The sequence below is a fragment of the Anoplopoma fimbria genome, chromosome 24 (assembly GCF_027596085.1).
Source record: "Anoplopoma fimbria isolate UVic2021 breed Golden Eagle Sablefish chromosome 24, Afim_UVic_2022, whole genome shotgun sequence".
NCBI lineage: Eukaryota > Metazoa > Chordata > Actinopteri > Perciformes > Anoplopomatidae > Anoplopoma > Anoplopoma fimbria.
The window spans coordinates 6056887-6083006 of NC_072472.1; the positions used below are offsets into that span (position 1 = coordinate 6056887).

General features: G+C 38.3%; 1 protein-coding gene across 1 annotated transcript; it reads right to left on the reverse strand.

Annotated features, from left to right (window-relative positions):
* Positions 1 to 24519, reverse strand: rars1 (arginyl-tRNA synthetase 1). The gene is made up of 15 exons (XM_054625805.1): positions 24394 to 24519; positions 22884 to 23018; positions 22119 to 22310; positions 20971 to 21079; positions 20076 to 20176; positions 18842 to 18963; positions 17847 to 17967; positions 16740 to 16869; positions 16219 to 16323; positions 15532 to 15710; positions 14506 to 14615; positions 11568 to 11673; positions 5091 to 5263; positions 2103 to 2350; positions 1 to 382 (listed from the first exon to the last, which is right to left on the reverse strand). Exons 1-15 carry the CDS (start codon positions 24436 to 24438, stop codon positions 273 to 275), a joined length of 1986 nt encoding a protein of 661 aa, XP_054481780.1. The 5' UTR covers positions 24439 to 24519; the 3' UTR covers positions 1 to 272.
* Between the last annotated feature and the right edge of the window lie 1601 nt (positions 24520 to 26120).

Below are 26120 nucleotides of genomic sequence, written 5' to 3' on the forward strand. Positions count from 1 at the left end.
TTGTTTGGTTTCACTTCGGTTCTTTATTAAAAAAAAGAAACTTTACATGAGATATTAATTAATGGACTTAAAATAAGCGTTTTTCCTGCCAGGATGGATAGAATAACTTTGTTGGAATTCATTCCTAAAGTCCGGTGAGTTTTTTGGCTGTGATGTGAGTGATGTAAGAGACCGTTTACTCTTCATCATAATGTCGTCACTTCTCCTCCCACTCCTGATCTGGATTCTGGTGAACTTGGATGCAGAGGGACAGAGATGGAGTCACTGTGACATCACATCCTTCCGACGGGGTTGATGCCCAGGATGTCGAAACATTTGGCCATGGTGGCTGCTGTGGCCTCACAGAGCAGCATCCTCCACATGTTGACCTTCACCACCTCACCTGGAGAGAGAAACAGAGATTTAACAGGTAAATACTCAGCTATCAAATAAAGCATTTCTTACTTTCTGGAATGAATAAAACACATTGTTATAGATTAAACTGTTTGAGACTCAAATGTTTCATAAAAAAAAGTTCAGATTAGAGAAAAGTCTGTAAATCATCTCATGACTCCTCTGATGATTTATCTGATTGTCTTTCATAATGAAACATAAGGGATAAAACCAACATTCATTTTTCTTCAGTTATCGAGCAGATAGTAGTCCGAATTTGGTATAATAGATTCATAATGAATAACAGATTGAATAGGTGATTTGCAAACAACTAAAGAAGACACGATGAAGAGAAGTTGAAGATGGAAAGAGCGGAAGAGAGAAAATATACGGACACATTGGGAAGTCGATTTGAGAGATGAAAAAGAGGTGAAGCACAAAACAATAAGAAACAAAACAGCGAAAGGTTAGAGGGGCTCGTTTAATGATGCCGCCATGGCAGAGCGGCAGCAGACCCTGCAGCATCAAATGAAAATCAATGACCTGGACATCTGCATCCACACGCAACATCCATGACCGTCCACCCCATCAGGGCCAAATTGCTACACGGAGCAGAAATCCGATAGAAATTAAGTCGGTAATGAGCAGCAGAGGGTGAATTAAGCAGGATGTTTAAGGGGCGCAAACGTCGATGGTCGGGCAGCAAAATTGGTTTGTAATTTTCACAAACAAGCAGACGCATCCAAGTGTATAGATGGATGACAACGTGCTGCTAATGCTCTTTGAAAAGAAAAATTAGGTCACGCAGACATGTCTATTTGAAAATCTTTAATATGTTGGAAAACTGCAAGACATTAGTTGTAGCTACTCTTACTTGTGATCAATCAAGCCAGAATATTTTTTATCTTAGTCACGTAACGTTTATTAATTTAACTTCTCAGTTAAAATTTTCTGTACTAATGGCCGTATTCACATAACATCTTAAGGTTTAAAATAGTTCCTAAATGGCCCAGTTAGGATCAAAGCCTAAGAGTAATTCACAAAACATTTTATATCATTAAACTTACTCCTTAGTCTGAGTGAGGTTAGAAGTAGTTTAGAGTACTCCTATGTCACTACGAGCTGTTATTTGCTGCAGAAAATGCAACTCTTGTTCAATATTTCGGTAAAAACGACCATCATAAACTTTTAAAAAGTACAAACAGTCTGTGGCTGAATGTATATGGACAAACAGGGTGTTTTATCCATAAGAGACATCAATGAAAGTAAGTAAGTTAAAACCACTTTTGACCCTCACAACTACCACTACCGTTTGAAAGAGGACTACATGTACAGTATGTCAATCCAACAAACTCAACCACTTCATGTATTCTGTGACAAAAAAAAACACACTTTCCATCAGTCTGAACTGTATGGATTCTGACAAAGCAAAATGATAAAAAAAGAATAACTTCCAGCAGGATTTACTGCTACAGCTGAGAAAATGAGATTTAGCATAATTAAGCATCTCTAAACTTGAAGTTGTAGCACTTCAGTGAACCACAGGGATGAGATTCTAACAGGAACAATTGGATGTCTGACAGTGTTCAGATAGCTTTTAGTGAAATCCCCCTCAGAGTGAAACCTCCCGTTCATTTGCAGACTCCCATCGCGAGCAGAACGGTGATGAATGTCTGCTTTTGTGTTTTCTCTTTGCACTTTTGACCTCGATATCTTTCTTAAAAACCTACCCGTCTGTCTGTCCTTCTCCACGCAGTAGCAGCTGTCGTAGAACTCTGTGAAGGTGGTGGCGAGCTCGTACAGGTAGTCGCAGAGCGTGTGGAGCAGCAGGTCGTCCAGGATCTTCTGCAGGATCTCGGGGAAACGGAGGATGCACTTCCCCAGCTTCCACTCCTTCTCGTGGTCCAGGAGGACCTCCGAGGTCTCTGCTGCTTTCCTCAGCGTGGCCTCGTCAATGTTAGCCAGACGAGCTATAGACCTATGGGAAACCAGTATCACCATTAATGAAAGTATCACATATGAATTCATGTTAAAGTTCAGATAAAGATCACACCCTTTACACTGCAGTTCAGCTATGAATATGTATATAATATATATACTGTAAAATATAATGATGGTGTAACATTGTGCTGATTACAGCATTAAGGACCATGTAATATCTTGATAATAACATACATAAGTATTTTAATGAGGTACAAAAAGGTTGTTTAGCCTTTTCCTGATTTACATTGAAAAGATCATGTGTGTTGGCAGGTAAGAAATCAAAGAATTTGAAATAAAATTATGTTGGAAATCATAATACCGCCTAAAAGAGGGAACGTTTAGTATAACAATGGAGGATGATTGTGTCTCTGTAACTACTGAGGATGATTTTCTTGTGAGTGAGGTGGTATAACACTCTTGTTTTACCCAGAACCATTACCGCAGTAATGTCTGGATCTACCAGAATCTCTTCTCATGGGCAAGGAAAGAGCCCAGAGACAAATGTTAGAGTATAAAACAAATATAAAAAAACCTGGTTGTGTAACAGCAGAGAGATCAAGGAACAGTGTTCCCAAACATCTTCACAGTAACAACCAAAAGGAGTCTGTTCCTTTTGTACCAGAGAAAAAACACAGACGGACACAGCTGCCTTTCATTTCAGCACCTTTGTGATGGCAAAGTTTCCAGATCAAGAGAAACTTTTATTCAGAACAAAAAAACAACAAAATTACTTTTTAGGTCTTAAAAGAAGTCCAGTTCACATCAGGCACACACAGTGAAAGCCTCTGGTGGAGCTGATTCAATCAACTTCTTTGACAAATTTAACTGCTGGTCAAACAAAACAAGTCATAAATGTAACGTTGGGCCTCTGGAAACTTGATCAATCTCTTTAGATTCTGTACTACTAGATTAATACTACTTTTTAAAAAAAAAATTAGGATGAGCAAAGAAGAAGATTTTTTAAGACATATTTAGAGAATACCACTTGTCTATATTATGTTTCTTTCTGCAATTTGTTAAAAGGCAGGAAAACAGTTCAAATACTTTTCCAATAATAACTTAGTTATTTTAAGGAAACCTTTGAAAAAAAAAAAAAAAAAAAAAAAGGCTTTTAAACATAAATAAAATCTACCAACTTTTAGAATATTTTCACAATATCGCTACGCATGCTACAAAGTTATATGCTAAGCTTGGATAGTTCTTTTTCACAATTTCCTTGTGTTGGGAAACTCAAATTATTCATAACTGAAATTATTACTTCCAGCCATAGTGTCTATATTTAGTACAACTGGCTGCCATTTTGTTCTTTTTTTTGGGACACTCCAACTTGAACGCCGCCCCCCGAAGACCGTCTGCATTTCGGTCTTTTTTTTGTCTTCTCTGACACTTGAACACCCACAGTGGGGGGGCAGCTGCCACCAGTGAGTGCTCTATTGACTAAATGCAGGAACATCGAATCCTCTCAGGCGAGTCTGCTCCCCCCCCCCCCCCCCACCTACATGCTGAGAGAAGATCAATCTTTGCCGGGCACTGTCCCAAGTCTAACACCTCCAGGGGAAGCTGGAGAGGAAGGGGATCAACGCGGCACTCTGCGGCCAGGAAATGGCCACTCGATACAGGGGATAAGGGGTGAGGAGAGATTGGGTCTTGCTGACTGGAAGGACCCCAAAGACTAATCCCTTGGCACGAGCTCCCAAGAGGGCCAGCGAGGCTGATCTGATATGGGTAATGAGAGTATACCGGGACTAGTAGGAGGGTCTCTAACAGGGCAGAGTGGAGACGAGGACGCAGACGTATCAGAGGAACTCAATTTAACTTTCAGGATACTTCCAGCGTCCCAAAGTGAGCAGTCGAGCTTGCCTACTACACAGATAGTCGTGTTTTTCTTATGCCTTACCGTATGTGAACTAATCAATCATGGTTTGTACTGTGCTAAAGCCTCAGTCACATATCAAAGTTTTACCACATAACTGAAAAATCTGAGCTGATCAATACACCAGCAGAAAACAGGACTATAGTCTATGCCAGTAGGCCTATGAATCTGTAGTGGCTAGATGAAAAAAGTCCAGGGCTCTGTAAGATACTCCCATACATCAGATTTAAAAATGTATTTTAGTTCATGCTGCTGCCATGTTTGTTTGTTTCTTCTTTTAAAGTGGCCCTATTATGATCTCTTCTTTAGTGTTTTAGCTCCTGAGCTCCTGAAACCGCTCCATTGAATTTTCTCCTTCACTTCTTTAACTTTATGAGGTCACAATGTTACAGAAGTGACATAAAACTCCTTCCGGTTAGTTTGGCCCTCAAACAACAAAAGAGAGAGATGGAGCTGAAGCTCTGGAGGAAGAGTTTTTAAAAATGTGAAACGTTGACCAATCACAACAGAGCAGGCTAGCTGACCAATCAGGGCAGACTTTGCTTTCTGGAGGGAGGAGCAAGAGCTACAACGGAGCATTTCAGAGAGAGGGTGAGAAGAGGTGCTGCAGGACAGCCAGGATGAGAATAACGAGGATTATGAGCATTAACGCATGTAAACATGTTGTAACTGTAACTTGAGATAAAAATATGCACCCGGAAAATAGCATAATAGGGCCTGTTTGAGATTGATTCAAAATTGAATGCAAGCTTAAAAAACATTTAGTGGCAAAGCTGAATGTTTCAGGGATGTAAGTTTTGCATCAATGCGGGAACAGAATTCATATTTTAGTAACGCGCTGAACATCAGAGTGACCCCTCACCTGATGCGAGTGAAAGCGTAGAGCAGGTACGCCGCCGTGTTGCCCCGGTCATCCAGCATCTTGTCAAACGAGAAGACGTAGTCGTTGATGCGGTTGTGGGAGAGGTCGGCGTATTTGATGCAGCCGAACGCGACGGACCTCTGGGCCTTGGTCAGCTCCTCTGGGGTCAGGACCTGCAGATGGACAATTTCAGCACAGTGAAGTTTCATTTATTAAAAGTGACGGCTTAAAAGAGACTCCGACCCTCCAATAGTCCTCCAGGCTTTAAATATTCAGATAACTCTGTCGCTTTTATCAGCTTGTAATTACTGCAGGCAGTACGCCACCTTATGTTTCCAACAGTAAAACCGGAGAGTTGAATTTAATCCAAATGATTTATCTAATTTAGTAGCCTGAGGACAAAGATTAAATTGACTTATTAAGTCATAGCCTTCCCTCGAATCTGCATGTGACGCGTCTGATACCACAGGGAGTGAACAGGGAGAGGAGGTAGTTATGCAGAAAGTTTTATGACGGGGATTCAATTGGAAAACAAAAAACTTTCAGTCGAGCAGAGCATAAGAGACTGAGGAGATGACATGATATGATATGACATGACAAGATGTAAAGGATGAGGTCATAACATATTATATTAAAGAATTAGAATAAATAGGAGAGGAAGAGACTGAATAGTTGAGACAGGATGTGACACAACAGCAGCACACATGATAATATGACATAACAACATGTCAATGAGAAGACAAGAGAGGAAAGAGAACATGACATGAAATAACAGAAAAGAACGGGATGAGACACAAATTTATGGTGACATTTTTGGGAAAAATATTCAGACAGAAGGAAATATTGTTTATTGGTGACTATTATTCAGCTGCAGATAAATCTTTGGAATATTTTTTAAATGAGACCATTAACAAAAATCAAACTGACGTATGAACACTAGTGCGTCTATGAATTTATTAGTATGGGACTTTTGGGGTTTAATGAATACAAATATATTATATTGGGTTTCTTTCATTCCTGTGTATACTATTAATGAGAACTGGACAAAAAAAACAAAAACTTCAACCTACACCTTTTTGGACAGTATTAATTTGCTTTGGTTTATCACAATTTCAAAAATCATGACTTATTTTTTTTTTTACATGCGTATTTGAATCGTATAAGGCAAAAATCACCAAAATAAACTAAAGTAATGTTAGTAGATGTAAGTTTATTGTTAGTTGGGTCTTCTTGTGGGATTTAAAGAAATAACTAGTATCTCACCAGCTGGACTGTTTCAATCCTTTGTCAAGTCAAAATACCAATCACTCTCTTGGTTTCAGCGGCTGTGGCACATGAGGTAGAGCGCTTGTCCCGTAACCACAAGGTTGGTGGTTCAAACCCCTCTACCGGCAACATGCTGAGGTGTCCTTGAGCAAGACACCTAACCCCAAGTTGCTCCCCGGGCGCTTCATTGCAGCCCACTGCTCCTCCGGGATGGGTTAAATGCAGAGAAATAATTTCCCCATTGTGGGACTAATAAAGGCTTAATTATTATTATTAAATATATTTAACAGTTTTTCTCAGTACTATTTTTAATGGAACATCTCTGGGTTTTGGTCCCTTTGGGCTCTCTATTAAACTGTAATGAACATTTTTGACTAACTCAGATCATTCCAGTGGCCACACATGACCACACCATGAAAACAGTTGAATTACAACGGTTTCATTTGGAAACAAACAAACAAGGCTCAAAGGCTAGCAGGGCAAATCAAAATTCTTGTTGACTAGATCTAGTCAGACAGAAACACAATATGAGAAGATGGAAGCATAGAAAACCTTGAGATGCTCATCGATCAACCACATCAGTCAAATTCAAAATATGAAGAAACCTGTCTTGTGTCAATATATCAGGAAGGCCTCGTGTCTTCAAACGAGTATCGGTGCACAGATGGGTGCAAGCGTGGGCACTGGGCGTTAAAATTACAACTGCGTCATCTTGACACTGGCGATGACATTGTGTCGGGTGCAACAAAGGGCTTAATGTGTTATATTTGCTTGTTAAATAATAATCTGCATCTATTTTGATAATCTGCCGTTTGTGCGACTCGTTAATAATTGCACTAATCGTTGCAGCGTCAGTTAAAGCCCAAATGACAGGTCGTAGCAGGACGGACATTCAAGGATAGGACCAAAGAGGTCAGACAACAGTATGACACAACAGGACAGGACAGGAAAGAACAGAACATAACAGGATACAAAAGTATATATATATAAAAAAAGAAAATAGGGCATGAGTAAATAATAAAACAGAAGAACAGAAGAGAGTATTACACAACACAATTGGAGAAAACAAATCTTAGCAGCAGTGTCAGCGGCGAGCAGGCTGAGGTTCACGGAGGCCAGGGGTTGGGGTTGGTTTTAATGAGGCAGGGTTAGCAGATGGGAGACATAGGCACCGACCCAGACAGACAGCGGAGCACCAGGCCAGAAGAGCCTGCAGGGAAACTGTGTTGGCACCGGTTTCCATGCATCCTTCTTAGCATTAAAATCATTGCAGTTCAACTGGAAGTCAGGGACTGTTTACACTGCACCAAGTACTCCAGATAATACTTAACCAGGTCAGGTTTGATGTTTTTTTTTTTTTCTGTTTCTCTATATCCCCCTGCAGGTTTAATTTCAGATACACCCCCCCTCAACATCAGAAGGTGCAAACATAAAAATGAAGAGAGAAGTGAGGGTTTGCTGTGTGAAGTAAAGGGAAAAACAACAGCAGACGATGGCCTTGGGATGAAGGAAAAGGGTTTGTGAACTGAGACTTGCTGGAAAAATCTAATGTTTGATGGAAAAAAAAAACCACTTCCAATTCCTAAACTACCAACATACAGTTCTCTTAACAAGGTCCAGTTCAGCTGCATGAGGGCTAGTGACGTAGAACTTGTGCTGTAGAAGGAAGATGGAAGTGAGTGCGTGAGTCAGGGCGCTGCTGGGAAAATACAATTGCACACTAATTTAGCCTTCCCTGGAATAAGAAAAGCTACAAAGGAAATGATCGTGGTGAAAACTCTGACTTCTAGCTTATGAAATCATCACATACTGTTGGTTTTGTCTGAGAAAACAAACATCAGGCTTGAAGGAATTTCAGTGGAAAAAACCTTGGCAAAAAAACTTTCAATTCAAGGAAGCAGAAAGCAGCAGCGATGCTTTGGGGGACAATGTCGTTTCATCCCGGTCCACCGCGTTGGTTCGGACTAAATCCTGGACCGATTGTTGTAAAATTTTGTATTGAAGTCAGTTTTCCACCAAGATGAATCCTTTTATCCAGCACCATCATAGGGTCAACATTTTGATTTGTTCAATAATTTAGTAAAACACCTGGAAAACTTGACATTCCCATCAGTCTCAGCTGTCTGTTTATTACTAATTAGCAAATGTTAGCATGCTAGCAAACGACCAGAGGGCACATTACATCCTAAACATCATGCGTGTTAACATTGTAATTGTGAGCATATTAACATGCTGATGTAAGCATTTAGCTCAAAATATTAATATGTATATTTTTTGTTTTCATTTTACCCCCATAATGACCGTTTATATTTGTTTGCTCACTTTTTCCTTTAGTGAGACGATGGACAACGCAAATACATAGAACTGGAGTTACATAAAAGTAACCTCATCTTATTACATAATGGTTAACTGCTGCTCACCTTGTTTAGCTCTGCTGGACGTGTGTTACTTAAGAGCGGTAACAGGTAACCCAAACTCACAAACACAGTTCTTGTTGTACAAACATTTTTTTTTGGTTTATTTATGTTTATAGTAAGTTTGCTCAATATGATTATTTAAGGGCGACATTTGTCCACCATAAAATAGTCAACAATTATGTAAATGCCATCAACAACAATTTTAAATAATTGTTTAAGCAATTCATCAAACATGACAACCCTACAATAATTCTCTGTTTCCAGTGAAAATTTGCTGCTTTTCTCTATTTTAAATAATTATAGAATGATTGTCTCTGGGTTTTGGACTTGGGAACTTGTGATGGGCATTTCTCAATATTTTCCAACAATTAAGCACATGATTGAAAAACTAATTGAGGGATTAATAAAAAATAAGAGCTGTGGCACTTTCAGGTATTAAAAAATGAACTGGATTGGAGTCTCCTCTCTACTTACTTTGCCTATGAATTAATAATATTTCCAGAAAATCTAATAACTACTAGTACTTTCCTACTGCCATGACAGATGCAACCACAATAAATACTTGGATTGCGGTTCTCGTAACATCATGACAAATCATTAAATGTGTGTTTTCCTGCTCTAAGAAACGTGACACAGGGTGACATCATTTTCTGAGTTTGATGAAGTGTTATCTAATCATAAAATTCGATGTTACTGGCTAATCAGATGATGATCACTCTGATAAGAATTATCCATTTTTTTCTCTTGAACTAAAAACACACAAATCTGTGTTTGCAGACATCATAGGAGGTTCAAGCTCACAAGAAGAAAAGCGGAGCCTGATGAAGAAAAGAGTGTCGGTGTTCAACAGAGACCACATGCAGTCTAGCCGTCCTCAGAGCTCAGCAGATGAGAAGAAAAAAAAAAAATGTGGTGGCATCGTTTCATAGATTTCAGATGTGGCTGTCTTGGAGTGGGATCAGAAAGATCCAGTGTCTGGCTGGGTTTGTGCAGGATGAGGGCAAGAACAATGGTTCTGTCTACTGTAGAGTCAGAAGGTCATTATCGAAAAAAAACCCTTGTCATTCAGAGTGAATCAAAAGCCGGGCGATAAGCTGAAATAACGAGCTGCTTACTGGAAGGCATTACTTTTACTAAACGGCTGCTTGTCAAAGGCTAAACATTTGACAAACAATATGGATAAAACCTTTTTTTAACATCAGCTGAAATAGTGTGCAATATTCTGACAGTAATTATTTATTCTGAGGAGAAATAAGACAAACAAAGCAGCCCTCCTACAGGTGATTAAATATGAAACAGCAGGCCAGAAACAAAAACACCTCAGAGTTACAATTTAGTAATTACACCAACGCAGCTTCTAAGGTGCTAATTTGTCTTTGTTAATTTGGTGTTTTGTCCTCATACTTTCAACTTTCTTTTTTCTTCTCCAAAAATAAATAAAACATAAGTTTATTCCCGTGCAATTTAAGTCTTTTAAGTTTTAATGTGCAGTTCAGGGGGTCTCAGGCCAAAATAAAACATACCTCACTCTTCATTCACGACCATCACACTGACTCTGTGTGCTATTTTAAAATGTATTTATTTTTGTTCCCTTATTTATCCTTTTGGTGGTGCATGAAGAAAAGTCAGAGGAGAGTAGAATTCATCCTCTTGGGAACACGAATGTCTGTAGCAAAGTGACTGGCAATTCAAACATTTTTTGATATTTTACTCTGGAGCAATGTCATTTTTGTACAGGAAAGATGGGAAACAAGAGAGGAAAAGTGTATGAAATGTAACAAAGGTCCCAGCTGGAATCAAACTGGTCACGTTGCGGTTTAGTGGCATCTTGCTTTTGTGTGTAAGTGTATGTATATCCACCTTACTGCTCCTGCTACCCTCAGATTAATACCAACTTTACTGTATTCTTTAATCTATCAGATGTCTTTTAACCTTCTGTTCGGTTCACCCAATATTTGGTTTTATTTGTCGAGGTTTTCAGATATGTCTCTGAGATACAGTGGAGGTGAATGGCATTTCAAGTGTGCTGCTCAGAAGAATTTATAATAAATAAATTCAACAACATCAACATCTCGAAACAACCCTTATTGATTCCTGACCCATTTTCTGTATAGGGAAAAAAGTAGACAAATATCCTTCATCCTTCATCAACAAATAGAATGTGCTTAAATGTTCAAAAAGTGGTCTATTGTGGGTTGAGTTATGATCAATCTGCCAAACTATAAGCCGCAAGGTCAAGAACTAACTTTCATACTCAATTGCTCCTGTTCCTCTTGACTATTTCCTCACTAGAAAGTAGTAAAAAGAACTTCTTGAAAGAAGTGTTGATTTTCTGACTTTGAAATTCTGTGGGCATCACAAATGAAACTCACCTCCATTGTTCTGGGATGGAGGCAGAAATGTCAGACACTAATATCTTAAAAAACCTGGACAAATAAAAGCCAAAGCTGTCTGGATGGCTAGACACCAATAGAGGTAAGAAAATTAAGTATAATGTCTTTGCCCTTTATTAATGTCACCTTTCTCTCTCAGTTTATGAGACAGCAAATGTGTCCTACAGAAGAGAGTGAGTTTTATTTTTTATGATGTTCAAAAGTAAAAGCTCAGGTGTAGGGTTTGGGTTTCATATCCCCACAAAATTCGGCCCAAAAATGATGCCAAACAATCCAATTCTCTCCTTGTAAATCATTGACGAGACGGGAGAAACTGACGTCAAAATGATGAAGAAAAAAGAGCGAGTCTGTCTCTCTCCTCCTTACCTTCCTCCATCAGAAAGAAATGATGACGTTCTCACCTTGTCTCTCTCCTTCTCCTTCAGTTTGTCCATGCACCTCTTGAGTCCCTCGTCGAGCAGGTCCATCAGCCTCACCGTGTCTCCAGAACGGGTCTTAAACTTTTTTCTAAGCGAGAAAGACAAGAATGAAAAAGTTCAGCGAGTTACTGGTAAAGTCTTGAAGTCAAGAAACCCCCAAACATACTATCTGGGAGACAAAATAAAAGATTATGAGTTTGTGCATTGACGTCTCAATATCCCCAAACAGAACTTTCACGGTTCTGAGGTTTTGACTTTCTGTCGCCAAGAGCTGTCATGACGACAAAATATTAGATTACTTCTGCTTGCCGACACCTCGGGCCGTTACTTTTTCTACAATGAACCAAATCAGATGAGCTTTACAAGCAGAAAATGAGCCAAAAATGTAATAACCTCACTTTTTATTCCTCTGTTTACTTGCAGCTATAACAGCTCCCCCCGTGGCTGCTCTGGGCCCTTATTGTCTGGATGAGCAATTATGAAAACAGCATGATAAATTTCTAATGGAGTTTGGAGTGGCGCAGACATTGCGGGGCCAATTTACGCCCCCTCAGGTTACCGTGGGGCGTTTAGCAGCACTTAGTTATGGGCCTCCACGAAGCGTAACATCAACCTCCTGCCTGGGCTTGGCTCTTCTTCTCTGGACGATTGATTAGGAAAAAACAACAGCGTGACAGATAGTGTTCAAATTAAAGAGCGTGCTCACCCTATCAGCCACACAGTAATCACTGCTTACTATAAAAAGGGAAGAAGAAACACAGGGGATGTACAGTATGCACCAGAGTACTAACGATTGGGACAACCAAAGTGGGATTGAGAAGTGGAGCGAATGATGAGAAGGAGAAGACAGATGAGGAGGAAGAGGGAGAAGAAGATGAGGAAGGAGGAGGACAAGAAGGTGAAGATAAAGAGGAAAGAGGAGGATGTGAGCGTAAAGATGAAGATGATGTAGATGGAACCGAGGCCAAGGAGAGTCTGCAGCATGAAAAGTTAAATATCTCTCTCAGTGGTTTTTAAAGGATACTTTCAGTTTATTACAACTTGAGTCTTATTAGTTTTGTCCATCATTTCTATCTATGATAATAACATTTGACTCATCTAACTATTAGGCAAGGATTCTCTTATTGTCTGTCTGTCTGTCTGTCTGTCTGTCTGTCTGTCTGTCTGTCTGTCTGTCTGTCTGTCTGTCTGTCTGCTCTTCACATATCTCTAGAATCATTGCTGGGATTTAGGAACTTGAATGTTTAACATTTAAATGAAAGAAAAGCTTTCAAAAGCTCTTAGTTCTGTTTTTGTTTGAGACAAAGTCTTTTTAGTACAAAAGGACTAATAATTCAATATTCAAAGTGTGTGGCTCTGTAAGTTCTGCCTGTCATATTTAAGTTTATACTCCTAATTTTGCAATTCAAAGTCAGAATTTTGAGCACTTAAGAGTTCAGTCCTTGTCTCAAATTTTTTTTAAAGTCTGAAAGCCGACGTTTGGAAGCTCAAGTTTCTGCAATATGTCCGACAGTGTTGACTCGTATGGCCTCTCATCAGCATCCATTCCGCCAATTACACATTTTGAATACGTGTTTGAGGAATTCAGCATTTTAAAAACAGTTAATTTAACCAGTTTTTCCTCTTTTTTAATCTCTGTGAATGCAAAACAGGAGGGAGGAGAGCGGTTGGCAGCTCAGGAGACGGACCTTCTGTTAGGGTCTGTACATGAACTCGTATTCAGCCAGTGCAAACCACAGCACATGGGGTCACAGTGGGTTTGTGGCCATTCCATCCCAGACCAACCGACTCCCTGCCGGATCAGTAAACTCTCTGGTGTTGCTGTTACACAGGTTAGACCCAGCCTGCTGTGACTGCTGGTGCTGAATAAGAGTTGCTTTATAGCCACTAACTGAAGGTCCGTCTCCGGAGCTGCCGATGGCTTACCTCCTGGAGAGGAAGTCTCCTCGAAGCAGGGAGGGGAGATTGAAGGAAGGCGGGCTGAGCTAGTTCTTGTCTCATTTGTGGTCTGATAAACATTCATTTCTTCAAATTCAGTGCCCCATATGTATTTGTTTGAGGCTGCTGTTGCTTTCATATTTGATTTTCCTCATACGGAAGTGTCCAACGTTGTCCAACTTTTAATAACTGTTGTCCACTTACTGCAGAACTTTCCTGTCCCCTCCTGCACCTCACATGCTGAGTAATACCAGCGTTGCATCCTTGAGTTTTAACCATCAGTTCAAACCCTGACTGTACCGTTTTTATATTATGTAATGCAGTCCTGCAGTAAAATTCTGTTTTTATGTATAATAATAAATGCAATAAAAAGCATGAAGGAGTGGTGATAAAGATACAGTGAAGGACATCAGATGATGACAGTGTGGTGGTGATGGTGGAGACGTCTTGGTTTTTAAGAGGAGATGCTTGTCTTTGTTGCTGCTCTGGTGACAGGGATTTGGTTCCTAAACTGTTATTAGTCTGTATGCAGCTACAACACTTTATTTAACGCTCTCAGTGTTGACTCACAGTCGGATGTTTTACTGCGGGAGAGCCTCCACATTTAACCCTTCAACCTCCCCTAGTTTTAACGGACTAATTTGTGGATTCATGTTAAAGCAATTGTCCTTTAAATTCCATAATGAAAATCTCTCTATCTATCTATCTATATATTCAAGTTTCTCACCAAAACTACATTTTACAAGATCACATTTGAACACATCATTGTAACGTTTTCATTTTAATTTAATTAATCCGTGTGTCGCACAGCGAGGGGGGGTCCGTACGGTTCACGGATTGACAGCGTTCAGTTACACCACTAACCGCTGCCTCGATTGGTTCGTTTGTTTGTTTGTTTATGTTATTGTGGGACTTTGGTGAATTCAAACCAACCCTTTAAAACCACTTCACAAAGAGTCAGCTCTGTGTGTTTTAAACTCACTTGTCTTCCCCCAGCACCACTCCGAAGCCTGCGTGCTCCACCCGGGTCACCTGAGGGTTGTACCAGCCAATCATCTGAGCTGCAGCAAACACCACCTGGAAGTGTGTGGCCTAAGAGAGAAAACACACACACACATAAACACAGAGTCAGTTATATATAATATATAATATAAATGTAATGCTGTACTATCCAGACAAATAGAAGACTTCCTATAAGTCACGGCTGCCTGGAACAAAACTGAACCTCTGCTGACTGTGTGTCCATTATGGAGACTTTGTTGTCTGATGTAGTAACTTTTAAGACACTTTTCATGACTTTAACTTTAATGAGACTAAGAATCTACAGCCTTGCTTGCCCTCTCTGTGCGGTTGTACTTACAACTGTGGGTGCTTTAAGCTAAAGGCTAATGTTAACGAGCTAATGCAATGCTGATCCTCATGCTGAGACAGAGACGATGACATCTCAAGGTTATAGCTTGCGACTTCTGTAGGAAGCACCAAATGATGATTTTTAGCGAGATGTATTTAAATGATAAATAGTAGTCTGGATATTGTTAATGTTTAAAAACAACAAGAACAAAAAATAAGGATCTTGGACCATTCTATCTATAGTGGGGTGTGTGTCCATAATTTTTCTCTTGTCTGTGCTTAAATAGATTTTAGGATACATTTTATTCCCCCAAAAATGTACTTAGGTGTAAAACAACACTTTGTCTTTCCTGTGGTGTCACCACTGTGAAGACAAAAACTAAAATCTGAACTTTATAGTACATAGTCCCCTTCAGCCCTGAAGAACGAGTAGTGCAGTAAAACTTTTAGTGCAGGACTAACAGGATTGACGTTGCTGTGAAACAAAAAGCTCCCTCTGCTCCCTATTAGATATTTTAGATTGTAACTTTTGGTATTTTTTTCCCCTTTTGTTTACCTTTTTCCTTCCAGGTTTCTTTTTTGTTCAGCTCCTGTATTTCTACACTCTGTCACCCTTTTTTTCGATCTGAACTCCCTATCCTATCATCTCTTCACCCACCTGTCCGCTGTCCGTGACGTAGATGATCATGTCGGCCTTCTCGTCGAAGAGCCGGTGGCGAAGGGCTGCGAGGTCTGACGTGTCGTAGGTGTACCCGCCGTCGGATTTGACGATGGTGAGGGGGATGGACTGACCGGGGACGAAGACGATCTTACGACCCTCGTCCATCTCGGCCATGCCTGAGGAAAGAGAGAAAAGGAAAAAAATAAATAAAGGAATGATAAATGGATAGGTGAGAAGGGTACAAAGAGGAGAGAAGAGAGTAGGATGCAAATGAGTGAATGGTCATAATAGGGCAAGAGAGAGAGAAATAATTTAGGTGTGATTAGAAGTAATAAAAAGAATAAAAGAGGAGATAATGAGTGAAATGGGGAAACAGAAACAGAAAAAGAGAGAAAAGGAAAAGATTTAGACAAATCCTAAAAAAGATTCACAATATCAGGATGGAACTTTTTAAATTTGTAAGAATACATGCAAGTCAATATTGCCCCCTGGTGGTCACACCACGAACAGCAGGCTATAATTTCCGAGAACAACATCACATTGAATGTTGAGGATTTTATTATTATTATTATTATTATTGTCTCAAAGCTTTTGATAACTCACTGTGGAGAGGCAACAGGGGCTCAAATATAGGACCCCCAAAAGGCTGTTTTTAATCAGACCATTGACCTGCTGCTCACTGACCTCTGTCATCGAACTCCTTCACCACCTTTGTCATCATGTCCTGGTAGAACGACTCTCCTCTCTCGACGATCTTGATGTCCAGGCAGTCGTAGACCCTCTGGAACTCTAAAACACATACACACAATAATCGTCACTTAAGAACTGGTTTTAAGACCAAATAAACAAAATGTAAACCTCAAACTAAGTTAGAATACATTTTAAAACTGAATAATTACAAAACTAACAAAATATGAACTAAAGACATTTTATTTTGGGTGTTGTTTTATTGACTGTTGTAATAAGCGATTGTACCTCAACTTATTTTGTTGTCTTCAACTTAAATCACACATGGACTACATTACCCAGAATGCAATACCCAGAAACAAAACAAAAAAGCCAAGTCAAGATAAAGTACGAATTTCACTCAACATATGTTTGAACAGCTCAATAGATGCATTGCAAGTTGCTTTGTGTGTTTGAGGGAGGATTATTCCTTTAATATTATATAATAGTTATAATAATAGAATCCACTTGCTGTCTACCTCTCCTGGAAACGTCACAGATGAAGTTCCAGGCTTTAATGAAGTTGGGCTCCTTGCTCTGCAGTCTGACGACACACTGATAGGCTCGCTTCTTAAAGTCCTCCTCCTCGTCAAAGCGTTTCTTCGACTCCTAATTGAGGGAAGACGAGGAGGAGGATGGTGAGGAGGTGGGAAAGGAACAGAAAGGAGAGACCAAAAAGAGCAGGGTGGAGGGTGTAAGAAGTAAATGAGGTGTGGAGAGCAATGAGGTAAGACAACGGCAGAAAGAGCAGATAATGTTCTGCGTTTAAACATAATGTATTCACACAATATACACATTCAAAGTCTGCAACACAAGTACTGCACTGCAGGCACATAATGCTCTACGGAATATTCTTGCATTAACTCTCACTTTTTACATTAACTGTCTCAACTAAAACAAATTTAAATTATTCATTAAACCCTGTCCTCCCTGTGAACTTTGGCTTCATACTGTAAGATACACAAATAATCATAATCATGCATATAAGAAGTGGACGTGGTCAAAGTGACGTCACCCATTGGTTTGTGGCATTTTGGCGTTTTTTGGCAAGTTGTTAGAAGAAAACACAGACAACTCCCAGACTGATGACGCCGTAGCAGGGACCTGTCAATCACAAGGTAGCCCCGCCCTAAAGCACACTCTGCTTTATGGTCTATTTAACTCTAATTTAGACCATAATTTAATTTAAAAAAAACATAATTCTGTATTGAAAAAGACTTGAAACTAGAGATTGAGACCATAAACTCATGTTTACAATGTTTACTGAGGGAATAAATCAAGAGAAGTAGAGTCATTTTTGATTGAGTTCTATACAATCTGACTTCTCTTTGCAAACAGCGGAGTCTCCCCCTGCTGGCCATAAGAGAGAATGCAGGTTTAAGGCACTTCCACATTTGCTTTACTTTTCAGAACCGGTGGTTGGTCTCTTCTTCTTACTTTCAATGGGACTAGCTAGCATTAAACCTAATATAAGTGACTACATGATGTTTTAAAGTTTAAGTCATGTGTCCTTTCAGAGACTTTGCCACCACCGTGAGCAGCAGTGGGAAAACAGAGAGACAGAAACACATGGAGTTATAACTGACTTTGTAGAAGGCCTGCAGGTCACCAATGGGCGGGGAGCTTGCTAGGTAGTCTGGGAATTTATCCTGAAGGTGGGCGATCAGCATCCCAAACTGGGTCCCCCAGTCTCCCACATGGTTCAACCTGAGAATGGTTATAAAGTAGGTGAGTAACTCTGGAACTAACTTGTAGAACCTATCAGTTATTTGTTGACAATTATCTTTTTATCTCATTTAGTAATACATAACACATGCAGAAACATACAATATTACAATAAAAGAAGAATAATTTTACAAATTTAAGGAGAAAGTTATAGATATTTTTCCAACATGTGAAGAGATAAAGAGATTAAATATCACAAGACAGAAACATAAAGATTTTCGTTAATAGTGCTATGTGCTTTGAAAGTACAACGTCTGCACTACTTTTTTATGATAAAGTTCAATTGCACTTTTTAAAAAGACACTTAACACAATAATTAACACATTTTAAAAAGCATTCAATACTTTTGTTAATTTGATATGTTATTTATCTTTAGCGCAAAATGGCATTGCATGTAGAGAAATTTACTTTATGACTTTGGACCTGCATGTCTCGAGTGTAAAGACTTGAGACTAACTTGTGACTTTCAAAACAACATTGGCGTTGACATGGTCCCGCCTCCTCTAATATGCATACCAATATGTCGACATAAGCATTTAACTCAAATCAAAAATGGGCCCGAAGAGAGGATTGATTTAGGTAACAGCAAAAGGTGGCAGGACAAACTTTACAAAGAAAAGATCTCTCTCTATTTTACATCCATGCAACAATTTTGTTTTCTGTTCTGGTGTTTAATGAAAACTTCGGCCTCACTAGCATAAACATGTGGATGAGCACTTTTAGTCTATTCCAACTATAATTCTCAGTGAGACAAGTAGTCCCTTATTCATTCTGTGAGTACGCTACAGTGAGCTGCTTAGCAGTGTGTGATCGTGTTTGAAATGCAGCAGGTTTAATGAACAGTGACTGAACTGACCTGACAACTTCATAGCCCAGAAACTCAAACAGCCGACACATGCTTTCCCCGATGATGGTGGAGCGCAGGTGGCCCACATGCATCTCTTTGGCAATGTTGGGAGAAGAGAAATCCACCACTACCTGAGCCACACACACACACAGAGAGAGAGAGAGAGACAGATTAAACAATAAATGATAAAAAATGAACCTAACCTTATTTTTTAATAAAAATGTTCTAAATGTTTAATGCTCAAACTAAAATGTGTCTTATATTAACATCTTACCTCCATCGCTCACTATGTGATCAAACAAATAATCAAAACTGGTGAAATTGACGTACATTTAAAATTAAACTGAAATTAGAGATTACATGTCTACATTTTTTTCATGTAGACAACTAACTAACAAGGGAAAAAAACTTTATGCTGAATTTTTAGCATCTATTGTAAATTAAATAAATACTAGCAAAAAATAGAATTGCCCAAAAACTACCCTTTTAAAAACGTTTGTTGTCATCTAACCCGATGTGTTCAACTATTCTTTTGTATTTTTACCTTTGTGCATGATGTATAGCCAATATACGATCAGACTACCCCATATAAGTCAGACAACAGTCTGATCCAGCAGACATGGAGTGGTGAAAATAAGTTTGTTACCATCAAACCGAATGGAAATGCCAGTAATTAAGGGAATGGAATAAAAAAGAAAAATGCGTCTAAATTGTTTTCTCTCCTGTGTTTATGACTTAAAACAAATTAAAAAGGTTTTTGCAAGGATGATTTGTTTGGTCATTTTTCTAAATTTTCGTTGTTGTAATACCCATTTCAACCACAAGAGGCTGAAGTGCATCACTACACTACCCCATGTGCTACATCTTTTGTGAAAAACACCTAAATAATCTTGAAAAAAAAAACACTTAGAAAAAGTATCCTGGCAAAACTCCTTTTTTCACCTGCTCTTAAGTCATTAACACAGGAGAGAAAACTATTTGTAAAATGGATCATTATATAAGAAAACTGCTGCAGCAGATGGGACAACTCACAATACTTTGATATAGAGACCAGCATGTCTGAATATTTCATTAAACTCGTGAGACAGTTTTCCTTTTACACAGTCTACTTCAGTCCCTTTCACTCCAACCGCTTCAATAAGTATCAAATATGTAGGAAAGCCAATGATTTCCCTTCTCTTGATGTACAGCTATTAAAAACATCTGCATCCATCCTAATGCTACATGTTGGAGTGTGAAGTACCCGCTTCTTGGACTCCAGTGGGGGGGGCTGCACGCCGTTGATCAGCAGGTTGCTCAACAGTTTGGACACAAACGGCTTCTTCAGTTGAATGTTGATGAACCCTGAAGACACGAAAGGCATCAGAGGTGAAGACGAGGATACAGACTAAAACTAGAGAGTAAGACAGAGTGAGACTCTAGTCTGACATCAGACGTTAACACAACTACTGACTGGCTATCTGAAGAGATTCAATTAACTATTGTATTTCCACTATTACATATAACCTATTTAGTATAACTGGAAGTTTAAGTCAAGTTGTGCGTTTATGCTCGGCTGTTAGATTTATATTTCAACCATTTCAAAATTTACTGAGTTTTCTGATATTTAAGTATTTTGTTAAAAAGTGACAGATTGTTATTCATCTTTTTCAAGAATGTTTCTGTAAAAGCAAATTGAACTTAATTGAATAACACTATCTTGTTAAGTTGATGGCATCAAGAACATTTTCAATTTGTGATATATTGTTATTAAAATCCAAACATATTTACTAAATTATTGGTAAATTCATGGTATTGACTAAATGTTTTATTCTTCAAAAAAAATAATAATTCTGAAATATTAATCCAAAAACAATCTATTTAGTCCGTGGAAAAATAAATGAATGAAAGATTATCTGTTTTGTTTTATTTTTTTAGTTCTTTAATGTATTTCTATTGTGGCCTTCACTGCCCGGATATAATGCATAGTAATGTTTTTATTGTTGTTAGGCGTTTAATAAACAAAAATATTTCTGAATCTCAGTGAGGAAAAAAGACAGAAATATCTCTCCAATGCTGCGTCTAATAGCTTCCCAACATCAAGGAAAAGTCATAAAAAAATTAATTAAATAAAATGATCACAGGCAGATGTTTGGTACCTGGTCCTGCGATTTCAGTTTTCTCGATGAGTTCATTGTCCGGAAGATTCTGGATGATCTTCTCTGCGATTTCCCTCGGGTTGATCTTCATTCCCTTTGCCTTCAGCATCTGCAACGCGACAAAGTCAGAGGAAGTTTGGCTTAAAATGTGTTGAATGAACAGATACAAAAGTACTAATATCACATTTTTCATCCTGTGAAGAAACCTTCACAGGTTCTGACCTGCCAGGCAGCTAATATCAGCACATCACTGCAGATCTAAGAGCTAAACAGTGTGTGTAGTAACGACTTTGATAAGTTTCATTTCTAAATTTGATGTGTTAGATGTTTAACAGATGATGAAATATGCAGTGGTTGTGTTGGTTCAAGAGTTTGCCACCAAAGTGTAATACTAAATGCAGCACTGTTACAATGAAACACCTCAAAATACAATCAGATCATGAAAAAAAACAGGGCTTCCCCCTAATTTATGAACATATCTCTGGTCAACACAAGGTTTAAAGTGGTGCTTTTGAGGGAGACACTTCATTTTACAGATAAAAATCAACAAATTGGACGGGCCTGATTAAATAAAAAAAACTTTATATTCTGTTAAAAATAGTTCCTTTCTGAGAAACGTTTCTTTATTGCTGAAAAGAAAAGGCTTACTACTAAAATAACTGTTTTTAAACCTTGAAAACCAACTAATTCTCAAATGTTGTATTTATTTAATCGTAGAAAACTGAAGGCTAGCTATTTATCTTGCACAACCAACTCTGCTCCCAGCAGACCACATGACACATGACAATAAAAACCTGTGCAATACATTACACTGTGCAATAATAGTTAAAATAGTTTTTTCTGTCTGTAAATATAATATTTCAGTTATTGTTGATTTTCTACTGTTTTTTATTGCTTATTTATAATACTTTTATTTTTATTTTTATCTGTCTTTCTTTACTATGTCTCTTGTGTGCACTTTACTCTATGCTGCTGTAAGCCTGCAAATGTCCCCGCTGCGGGACTAATAAAGGATTATCTTATCTCTTATCTTATCTTTAAAATTATTCAGGACGTTTAAACAGTTTGAGGATCTATAATCCAACTTTCATTTAACCGCAGTTAAAGAGTCATTTACTATGATTCACAGACAGACTTGGCAGTCTAACCTGAGCCATGGCCATGGCACTGTTGCACTGGTAGTCTCCAAACTTGGCCTGCTGGTTGGGCGCCACGGACAGCGGCGGGTCGTCCAGCTCGGGGCAGGAGGCCCGGATGGCCTCGGCGAAAACCTCCTGGAGCCGCTGGTTTATGTTCATCATGGATTTACCGCAGTCGGCCGTCCTCTCCTCCTGCAGGCTCTGAGGACACACGGCAACATCGGCTTCACTAACATGAACGTAATGATGAGGGGAAATACAGAGAAGGATTTGGATGATGTGCAGTATAATCTTTTAAGTCATATTTTGGCAAGTCGGCGTCTGTTGGAACAAACATGCCCACAGATGGGCAGTTGAGAAGTTAATTTATTGCTGCAGGAGGAGTTGGAAAAGCATTTATTTGTTGTTGATTCGTGTTGACAGCAGTTGTCATTTCTAATCTACTGAAAAGTATAAAACGGACATTTGTACAAGAAACAAGTTAAATAAACAACTAAAGGCTGGAAAATTATAATAAAATCAATAAATTACAAAAACGTTTTAGCCTCGTGTTTTCAGACAGGTTTATGTTTCAGAGTTTAACATAAATTATCATAAATATTCAGTTACCCATCACCAACATTTGATCTGCTGAACTAACAAATAGATGAAGCTTTAGATGAGTGAACAGAAGCTTTATCTTTCAAGTCAAAGCAGTCAGCAGAAAAGGAGGAAGTGGTACCCATGTTCAGAGATGAGAGCGCCCCCTGCTGTTACTCCTGCTGTGTCACTCACCCTCTTCAGGATGTTGATGCGGTACTTCAGTTTGGTGTTTTCATCCCTCAGCCCATCCAGTTGTGCCGATGGACTCAGGTTCTGTGGTTTCTTTAGGCTCTCGATCTCTGCAGAGAGACTCCGGATCTCCCGCTCCTGGGAAACAAAAGAAAACAACACACATTTACATTTGTGATTTGTAAAAACAAACCAATCTTTAGATTTCCTACTTGTGATGCAAGAGCTCGTTCCCGTAGAGAGAACAGGATCTACTCAGCTGAAGTTCATATGCAGTTTCAAAGTTCATATACAGATATGACACATATTTTTGGGGATTCAGTTTCACTTACACTTTCCAAGTTATCATTATCACTATTCACTGTGAATAAACATAAACTTAGAAATGAAATGAAAAAACAAGAGGTTTTCTTCAGTGTCAAAATAATCCACTGGTTGATGTCTTTAAATGAATTGGTACACTGCAAACAGGAACTGTTAATAGCTCATGAAAAACACTCTAATTGGTGCCAAAAATATAAACAAATATATCTCCCCGAGCCTGATTATCACCCTAATAGAAGTAAGAAAAATTGATAGGTGCAACATAAAATGTTTGTCATGATTTAGTTTCGGTGGGACGGACCGTTTAAATAGATATGAATCATAAACATTTAGCCACCACGCTTTCCCATCAGGAGGAACTCTAATAATAATTTAGGCCATAAAAGAGTTTTATAGCACCTCAAGTCGAGAGTCACAGTGAAACCAAAACCTGCCTCCCTGTCAGGACGTGATGCAACAAACTGATTACAAAATGACCTCAAAGACTCCCTAAAATTCCTGTGAACTTACATTTTTTCCCCCAAACAATCCAGACTATGTAAACTTTTGATGGACGAATTGTTCAATCCGCAGCAAATTTAACTATTCTAATGAAAAAAACAGAAATGACAAGCATTTCCTGGTTTGAGAATCTCAAATGTGATGATTTGCAGGCTTTACTTTGTCATACCTGAATAATAACTGAACATCTTAAGGTTTTAGGGTGCAAATCTTGCAATTTGAATATGTCAACAGTGACTGTAGGGGATTGTCTGTAATGTGTATTTTCAGATATGTTATAGAATAAACAATAATCAATTAATCTAGAAAGAACTAGACAAGACCAATCAACAATGAAAACATGAATTCATTGCAGCCTTAAAGTAATATTTAAATGATGAAACCAGCTTTGCCTTTTATTGGTTACCCCCCAGGATGAGTTATATTTGACTAATAGTGTAACATTAATTAGATATGTATGTGTGTGTGTGTGTGTGTGTGTGTGTGTGTGTGTGTGTGTGTGTGTGTGTACAAACTGTCCTCTGTGCAGAGGAACTTACTCACACAACACTTCATTGAGAAATCTGCACATTTTATGCTTTCTATCTATCTATCTATATATATATATCTATCTATATATATATATATATATATATATATATATATATATATATATATATATATATAAACACATGACTTTGTCTCTCACCTGTTGTTGCAGTCGGGCTGTGGTCTCGGTTAATCGGTCTCCCATCTTTCCTTAAACTCTTCTGTCGGCTCTGGTGCTGAATCTCGTGGCTGATGAAACAGAGCAATGAGGAAGAACTCCACAACTTTAAAATATACTTCCGGGACAGGATACGTCATCAGCTTCTTCTTCTTCTTCGTGTGTCCCGCCGGGTCGCTAAACGTCGTAAAGGGAACACAGCGCCCCCTCCTGTATGCTGTATGCAGCAACATAACGCCCACTAGGCTACACTGCATTAGTAAATATTGAGATTATAATAATAATATGCTGCACTAAATACATTTGATTGCTATGTTTTCATTTCAAATAAATAAAAAAAAAACTTATAATAACCTTATAAATTAACCCACATTGGTAAAAATCAAACCTGTAGAACTTTTTTGGCTTGTGCGCAACATAACGTCCACTAGGCTACACTGCATTAGTAAATATTGAGATAATAATTATTATTTGCTGCACTAAATACATGTGACAGTTGTGGTTTGATTTCAAATAAATAAATAAAACTTATAATAACCTTATAAATTAACCCACATTGGTAAAAATCAAACCTGTAGAACTCATTTGTTTTAACTTTTTTGGCTTGTGACACCTTATGAAAAAAGCAGGACCTTTTAGATTTATCTTGTGACCCTTAGGTTGGGAACCATTGGACTAAACTAGCATCTATATATAAAGAAGTATACTGTAAGCAAGTATAGTTTGCCGATAATACCAAGTATGATTTTCTATTCAAGACTTGTACTTGTAATATAATAATTTTACATTTACATTACTTTTACTGAAGTAAATGATCTAGTTGCTAGAGACAATATTTAATCAGTGATCACTAATAAGATCTATATGTATTGTGTTCTTCAAACGTACATTAGCTACTTGTTTGAATATGATACGGATAATTAAGCCCTGATACAGAAACAGGATTGCTGTCCTTTGCATGTACACGAACACTCACCATGATGAAATGTTTTGGTATAGTGAATCTTAAAAGGAAAAGCTGAAATAAAATGTAAAGAATAAATCCTGTAAAAAAAAAAAGTGCATTACATCTATACTTAGAGGTCATAAGGGACTTTAAGAGGCATATAAATAAGAGAAATACAAAAACTAATTTCTGAACCCACAAAACACATCAAAATAGAAGAGAAGAACTTTTTTTTTTTATTTGTTGTGAAACTACAAAACATATTGTTTGGTTTATTTTTTTGTGCTGGTGAAATATTTACAAATCTGGTCGATAGTACAGTGTCTGAGAATAAAATTCACAGCTTTTCGGGACTCTCGCGATACAAAGAAAAACAGGAAAAGCACACCCAAATCACAAAGTGCAATAAATACATGCTGTATGTTTCTGGTAGCCGCCTCCATACACATTACCAGGTTCATCACCAGTCGTAATACAAACAGATTAATTAGGGAAAAAAACAATAATCAAATAAGGGAAGAAAAAAAAAATGCAATTGAACTTCAAAAAAAACAAACAAGAATTATATCACAACCTACATGATGAAAAAATAATTATTTGTGACTAACAGCATTTGTTTTTTTCTCTGAATGATTGTGATTTCTTGTAGCAAAAATCTACATTCCTTCATCCAGATGTTGTTAAATATAAATGAGTCTTTTTTTGTGTGTTTTGATTTGGAGGTTAAACAACATTCGGTCGATCACGACAAAGTTCCATGGAC